The 7746-nt window shown below is 37.3% G+C and overlaps 2 protein-coding genes across 4 annotated transcripts in view; both read left to right on the top strand.

Annotated features, from left to right (window-relative positions):
• LOC107728669 (uncharacterized) overlaps positions 1-1748 on the top strand; it is a 9003-nt gene extending 7255 nt beyond the window's left edge. For all 3 annotated transcript variants that reach the window (XM_016538947.1, XM_016538945.1, XM_016538946.1), the window contains 2 exons: positions 821-921; positions 1168-1748. In XM_016538947.1, the coding sequence (XP_016394433.1) occupies positions 821-921; positions 1168-1300 (234 nt within the window). In that variant the 3' untranslated portion in view covers positions 1301-1748. The remainder of the gene's footprint in view (positions 1-820; positions 922-1167) is intronic.
• Positions 1749-4825: 3077 nt separating this feature from the next.
• Positions 4826-7746, top strand: part of LOC107728664 (probable serine/threonine-protein kinase irlB) — a 19838-nt gene continuing 16917 nt past the window's right edge. The window contains exon 1 of the mRNA XM_016538934.1: positions 4826-4845. The gene's annotated coding sequence lies outside the window, so the exon portion shown is untranslated. The remainder of the gene's footprint in view (positions 4846-7746) is intronic.

Genomic DNA, 7746 nt, shown 5'->3' with positions numbered 1-7746 from the left:
GGCTCCGGGGGGTGAATAAAGGCCTCCTGTAGCAAATCCATGCATTTTTGTAAGAAAAATATCCATATTTTAAACGTAATAAACACTTTTCTCTCACTTCCGGTTTCTGTCGTACGCGGAAGCCGTTCCGGCGGATGACGTAAGATGCGTTGCGTGATTAGTGACAAATGCGGAGAGAGAACAAAACAAAACGCCGTTTACGAATTAGAAGCACAAAACGAGGATTTGTAAAGAAAAATGTCGGAGGATTTCGATATAAACCAAAAGGGGACTGACAAAACAAAACGCCATTCACGAATTAGAAGTACAAAACGAGGATTTGTAAAGAAAAATGTCGGAGGATTTCGATATAAGCCAAGAGGAGACTGGTTTTCCTTTGCTCCTGCATATGTGCGGCGTCATCCGCCTGAACGTCTTCCACGTACCACAGTCAGCGGAAGTGAGAGAAAAGTGTTTATTACGTTTAAAATATGGATATTTATCTTACAAAAATGCATGGATTCGCTACAGGAGGCCTTTATTCATCTCCCGGAGCCGTCTGCAGCATGTTTTATTACGAAGGCGCGTGCTTTATTTGACGTCTTCTGAACTGTTGACAACCAACACCCGCTTACCCCCATTGAAAGGCTTGGAGGGGCCAGGACAATTTTTAATATAACTCCGACTGGATTCGTCTGAAAGAAGAAAGTCACATACACCTAGCATGCTTTGAGGGTGAGTAAAACACAGGCTAATTTTCATTTTTGGGTGAACTAACCCTTTAAATCTTTAATTAGTAATGTGGAAATGCATCATTCAGTGTCAAATATTGTTTTCCCAGTTGCCGTCTGAGCTTGTCCAGAAACTGGATGGTAAGAAGAAAGCATATCCTGAGAACACACTGGGCCTGCTGCGATTTATACGCAACCTACACGAGCATCAGTGAGTTACAGGAATAACTGACAACGGATTGTTGTACTGTAGAAAAATGTTGCATAGTAAATCCTGAGCTGGTAATGTGTTGACAATGCAAGATGAAGTATAAATATAGTAACAACAGATCAAATACGTTCAACAGGCAGAAGGAGAGAAGTATCATAGAATTGGATGAAAAATGAGTTTCAAACTCATTCAGTTTTAAGACTTTCTTGCACAATAATTGTGTTTTGTGTGTCATTCTCTCCACAGTAAAAGAGATGCTGTAAAAATCAACCTGATGGCTTTATTCCCTGATCTCTTTGGGAGTGTGTACTTGTTTGCCAAAGAGAGAGGATGGAACTCCAGAGAAAATGTCATTATGGACATCAAGTCGGTGTCATGAATGTAAATCTGAGATAAAATCCCATTTTGCAGTCACCAAGAACAAGGTTTTATCCTATTTTTAGATTTTCATCATTAGAAGAACTATTGATTTAATGTTTCAACAAAACGGAAAGTGAAATACGGGGTTTCAGGGATTTTAATTAATTACATAAATGTTTGTTTGTTTATCTTTAAACTTTTTATCCAATCTGTTAGTCGTAGGACGTACTGTCTGTAACTGTTTTTAAGCAACGTGTGTGTGTTGCTTCATTGTAAAAAAAAATGCTGCTGCAGTTAGTTATAACAACTTCAAATTTGTTGACAACTAATATCTAACTTAAAGTTAACTAAACATAATTAAAGCATGAACACTTACTTTTTTCTTGAAACAACACATTATAACTCATTCTATTGTTGAATTTTAGGTTGTGATAACTAATCGCAGCAATCATTTTTTTTACAGTGTTCAAGAGAGCAACCATACATTTGTGGTGTTTTATTTTCTTTATTCTTATTCATTTATGATCATTTATAATTTAATTATTCCATTTAATCATATAATCATTTATAATAATCAATTAAACTCGTTTCATTGACTGATTCATTGAACATTAATTTTATATTATTATTTGGCCATTACATTATTATTTTGTGTACTTTTGTCTTTGCAAGAAAGTAAGAGATATGTATATAAGAATGTCTATATTTCAAGGTTTAAACAACAAGGGATGATTTTGTGAAGCAGTAAATTGTCATTGCTTGTGGTGTAATAACAATTGTTGGATTTGTGCTGGTAATTTGAAGTTTGACTGAGCACTGAAACACAATATTATTCAATAAACTCTCCTCCTTTCTGCTCTTCTCTGGCTTCCTCCATCTGCCTATTGGGCTGATAGAAGACTGATGATACAGGTTTTGGTACTAGACAAAATGTAAAAAACACTGATTTTGGGTACCAGACAAAACATATTTTCTGTCAGGATGTGGAAAAGATACTGGATCCAATATTCCTGATGTGGAGACTTGATCTAACATCACCTTCATCACACCTTTTGATAAACTACTGAATAGATTTACCAGGAACTAAATTTACTTTTTCAGCTTGGATCATTTGTCTCAGCCAGTTAAAATTACTATTACATGAATTTAAAGAAAGTAATAGTTTTGTGTTAAAAAAATTCCTGTACGCGAAAGTCTCGCCGAATGAAAAGATGCTTTACATTTCCAGTCTCTGGTGTTTCTAGTCAAATTAACATTTTCTGAGCCAATAATATAATGTTAAACCTATAAAAATGGTTTTAAAAAGCACATAGCCCATAGTTTCATCATTTTACAGTGGTAGAGGAGACGAATTGTTGAATAAAGTCGTTGTGTTTATTTTCTTCACGTACAAAAAGTATTCTCGTCGCTTCATAACGTTACAGTTGAACCACTGATGCAAGATGGACTATTCTGACGATGTCTTTCATAATTTTCTGGACCTTGACAGTGTAATTTACTTGGCAGTCAATGGGACAGTCACAAGCCTCCCGGTTTTCATCCAAAATATCTTAAATTGTGTTCCGAAGACGAACGAAGCTTTTACGGGTTTGGAACGACATGGGGGTAATAATGATTGTTTAATAGTGATTAATGACAACATTTTCATTTTGGGATGGAGTATCCCTTTAAATGTTAGACATGTTTTTGAATGTAAATAAATGCTTATGAACACTGATTATCTTTTGATTATTAATTCATAACAAAGTAAAATTTTTACATTTGACTTTATAAAACTATCACACCTGGTTTCTGACAAAATATACAGTTAATGTTTTGAAAGAAATTATTATGTCGCTTTCAGATAAGAGCATGATTTTGATATGATAAGTGATATTGAATTATAGCAGCCATATCACCGTGCAGCCCAAGACTGGTCACCCATTGAAGCTAAGCAGGGTTGAGCTGGTCAGTACCTGGATGGGAGACCTTCTGGGAAAACTAGGTTGCTGCTGAATGAGGTGTTAGTGAGGCCAACAGGGGGTGCTCTCCCTGTGGTCTGTGTGGGACCTAGCGCCCCAGTGTAGTGACGGGGACACTATACTGTAAAAAGCACCATCCTTCGGATGAGACGTTAAACGAGGTCCTGACTCTCTGTGGTCATTAAAAATCCCAGGATGTCCTTCGAAAAAGAGTAGGGGTGTTACCCCGGCATCCTGGCCAAATTTGCCCATTGGCCTCTGACCATCATGGCCTCCTAATCATCCCCATACACTGATTGGCTTCATCACCCTGTCTCCTCTCCACCAATAAGCTGGTGAGTGGTGGGCGTCTGGCGCAATATGGTGAGTGGTGGGCGTTCTGGCGCAATATGGCTGCCGTCGCATCATCCAGGTGGATGCTGCACACTGGTGGTGGATGAGGAGATACCCCCCCTTTTATGTAAAGAGCTTTGAGTACCCAGAAAAGTGCTATATAAATGTAACGAATTATAATTATGCCAGTGGGCAACCTTATACTGTCACTTCATTTTAAGATGTTATTTAATTCATACTGTAGCACTGACTGTGTTTTTTGCAGCAAGTTGCCGAACACCTTTCACAATCCTTTTTCCTAAATTAGGGCGTGGGGTGGATGACGTGTAGGGTGTGTAAGAACGAGGAAGGAATGCACTTACCTTTTTTTCAGATACCAAGTAGCCTACTATCAATAGGCTTGTTTGAGATGCGCCTCGCCTCGCCTCGCCTGAAATGTAGGCGAGAGTATAGCCTTAGGCTGCAGTGAGGGGCGGAGTGAAATAAGCGCAGTCAAGACGGACAGTTCTGACTCATATGCTGTGCTGATAAACATGATATACTTTCAGTTCTGTTGCTTTTATATGAATATAAATATGATGAACAAGACACTCAAAGTGCTTGCTATTTAATCCCATACGAAAGGCGTTTTTATCATCCATTTCTACTTTAATACAAACATGTGTTTTAGATTTTATAGAAATATGACAACAATCACATATCTCACACAGAGATCGTCATAGTGTTTGGGAATATTCATGCATAATTTAAATACATAATCGCATGAAATGAGATTAAAAAAAAAATTTTTTTAGAAGAGAACGCAGCATCACGGTTGTCTGTGTCTGAACCAATGAGCATTCAGCTGTGTCGACAATCAGTCGTTTCCCATCATGCATTTGATCAGCGCAGTCGGTGGAGACCAACTGCTCTCATAATGTATTTCAGGTGTAAACAACACGTATTTAACGCGTTAAATACGTGTTGTTTACGCGTGAAATACACGTGTTTAACGCGTTGTTGACGTGTTAAAATTCACGTGTTTTTGGCCCTTTTGGCCTTCCATACTCGACTGCGCAATCCGACACAGCCGCCTCGCCGTCGCGAGAGGTTTATTTTGGCACACGTCAGCATGGACACTCAGACACTTTTCTAACTAATCTCGCGGTGATCGGTTCTGCGCAGATTTAGCTCATCTCAAACAACAAGCCTAAGGTAAAAATCAACGAGATATCACGCAAGTCTACCTCTACTGAATGGAAAGATTTTACGATTTCTGGGAGTAAAATAGGTAATTACTATTTTAACATGCTGTTTGAACGCCTTAATTTTTAGAATTTAATCAGACTTACATTTGCATTTATCAATAGCAGTGACAGATCATTACCAGTCTTTTAACAACTTTTAATTTAAATTTATTAAAAAGTCGCACAAACCAGTTATATTAGGCTCAGTCACAAATGACATTCGTGGCTAATGTAAAATGACTGGATAATATTACTTTCTTTCAGTCTTTATGAATGAGCGCGCTGATAACGACTGAATGTGCTTGTGTTTAGACGTGCAGGAGAAACTTTTTCTCTTTCTCTTCTAACATTGTGATAGGCTACTACGGTTGATACGCATTTTCATGGTAAAAATCAATACTATTTAGGCTATACTTTAAGTGAGGAGCTCTCGTTAAGAAATGAGGGCCAGTCACCGAAAGTAGCTATTCTTCAAGACTGGTCAGCCCATCCCTGAGTTTCATTTCCATGAAAATAAAAAGCAAAACGTTCCCCCCTAATGTCATACACATTTTGCATTTTACATTTTTTTCCCCATTGTAGCCTACTTGTGTATATTTTTTATGGTAGTGTTATATACAAACTAAGAAGGGGGAAACAAATGTAAAATGTAACAATTGGTCACTGAAAAAAAAAAACACATTTGCAGCATTGTGTGGAATTCATGGGGTTGAACTGGGCCATAACGTTTTATTCAAAATGATTTTTTGTTCCAGTCAAAACGTTTTCAGGTTTTTATGTTTATGAATCTTTGTAGTTGGAATAATGGGCGTTGTCGCACTATGCATTGTTTTCCCTCAACGCGTCAAAAAAGCACCTGATGGAGTTTGAACTTCACATCAAACTGCTTCTGTTTCACACAAATACCGGCACAGACGTGGCTGTTCGACTAGAATCGCCCTGAAGTCGTGCATATTCGAAAGCGGAGCCGCGCGGAAAGGCTTATTTAAGCCCAATTTATACTTCTGCGTCGAACCTACGCCGTAGGCTATAGGCTTGTTTGTATAGGCTATACTCTCGCCTCACCTCGCCTGAAATGTAGGCGGCTGCAGTGAAGGGAGGAGTGAAATAAGCGCAGTCAAGACGGACAGTTCTGCCCTCTCGAAGTAGAACAGATACCAACGAGATTAAAGGAGGATATCACGTTATTCTCACTCATGTGCTGTGCTGCTGATAAACATTGACTGTGCATGAATTGTGGTATAACTTTTGTGTCTGTGGTTAAAACAAGATGTTAATTTTTTTCTCCGGCATCTTGATTGATGCTTATAATGAAATTGTGGTGTGTGTCATGACAGGCGTGGCGTACTGGTGTGTTCACTGTGCAGACTCATTGGCATGCTTGAGAGCAAACGTGAGAGGTCACGGGCCTACGGCAGGGTGTGGCCAAGTAAAAAATAAAAAAATCTCCAAAAAATCGCTAGTTTTATTTAAATATAGCTAAAATAGCTCCTTGTCGCAAAAAAATTAAAAAAAAGTCGCAGCTACAGTGAGAAAGTAGCTAAATTTGGCGACAAAATCCCCAAATTGGCAACACTGCAAGTCGGACACTTTTTGCTCCCGGTAGTGACGCTCAGAGCGTCACGCTCTCATGGTGTTTGCTTACTCTTATCACAGATGAAGTGAATTAAATGCAATATTTGTCAAATATACAGACGTTTCAGAAAAGTTTTCGTGAGCAACAGAAACACTTTTTATATACTGCTTAATACAGCAACATCTGTTCATGAATAAAGTTCAACATAAACAAAATGACCCGAAGGCCAAAAATGACACTAATTTTATTTTTGGTCCAGAAAGCTTATGTTGGAACATTTTTATAATTTTTTTTCAAATTTTTTATGTAGGTTTTTCTATTATTTTTTTGGTGATTTTGATCATATTTACCTTTTATTCTGGGTATTTTTAAGAAAACATAAGCAAATAAGCAGTTTTTGTACATTATTTCACCAAAAATATATATTGAAACATTACAAAATCCAAATTTAAAAAAAAAAAAAAAAAAAAAAATTCTAACTGAATTATAACCTAAATATATGCATATTCAAACAAATTCATAAATATGAAATAAATATTTAACATATTTAAAAAAAATATAAATATGATATAAACTCATTGGTCTCCACCACATCACTCAAATCTAACTGTGTTAAGTCAAAAAAAATGGAAAAATGACAGTCATATCCAAGCAGAAACATGAAAAATATGTTTCAAAATGACCCGCGAGGGACACTTTTGTTACTTTTTTTTATTGCACCCATTTAAACTCCTCGAATCCACTCAAAAAAATGTTGTGTATTCCAAGTGTGACAAAAGTGAAGACATCTTGGACCGGTACGATCAACACACGATTTTTAGAATTTTTTTGAAAAAACTTTTTGGGTCAAAATGACCTGAGGAACGGATGAGGGTTTTAAACTATACATGGACATTAAGCAGCGCGCATAATTATTGTTGGTAAATGCGTACGTTAAGACGGTTTCAGCCTGATACGCACGGCGCGCACCTGCTGGTACAGCGCCTGACTAAACTTGAGTTATTTTTCGTGCCTTGTGCTTAAACGTTCAAATACACATAGTTATGTGTCAAAATGGCAGTCTTTGTGAGCATCCTCGTCAACACAGTCAGTTGTGTCTTACATGAACGTTAATAGTTAAAGCATGTGTAGTAGTAGGCTATATGAGATCCTGGCATTATACGATCTTCACCCAAAAATGAAAATACTGTCATCATTTACTCACCCTCAAGTTGTTCTAAACCTGTATGAATTTCTTTGTTCTCCTGAACAAAACAGAAGATATTTTGAAGAATGTTCATAACCAGAAAGTTTCTGGTCCCCGTTGACTCCAATAGTGTTTTTTTTTTTTTTTTTTGTTTTTTGGTTACCAGTATTGTTCCAAATATAT

The sequence above is a fragment of the Sinocyclocheilus rhinocerous genome, unplaced genomic scaffold (assembly GCF_001515625.1).
Source record: "Sinocyclocheilus rhinocerous isolate Xijiao unplaced genomic scaffold, SAMN03320098_v1.1 scaffold547, whole genome shotgun sequence".
NCBI lineage: Eukaryota > Metazoa > Chordata > Actinopteri > Cypriniformes > Cyprinidae > Sinocyclocheilus > Sinocyclocheilus rhinocerous.
This window is presented reverse-complemented; position numbering and strand designations above follow the sequence as displayed.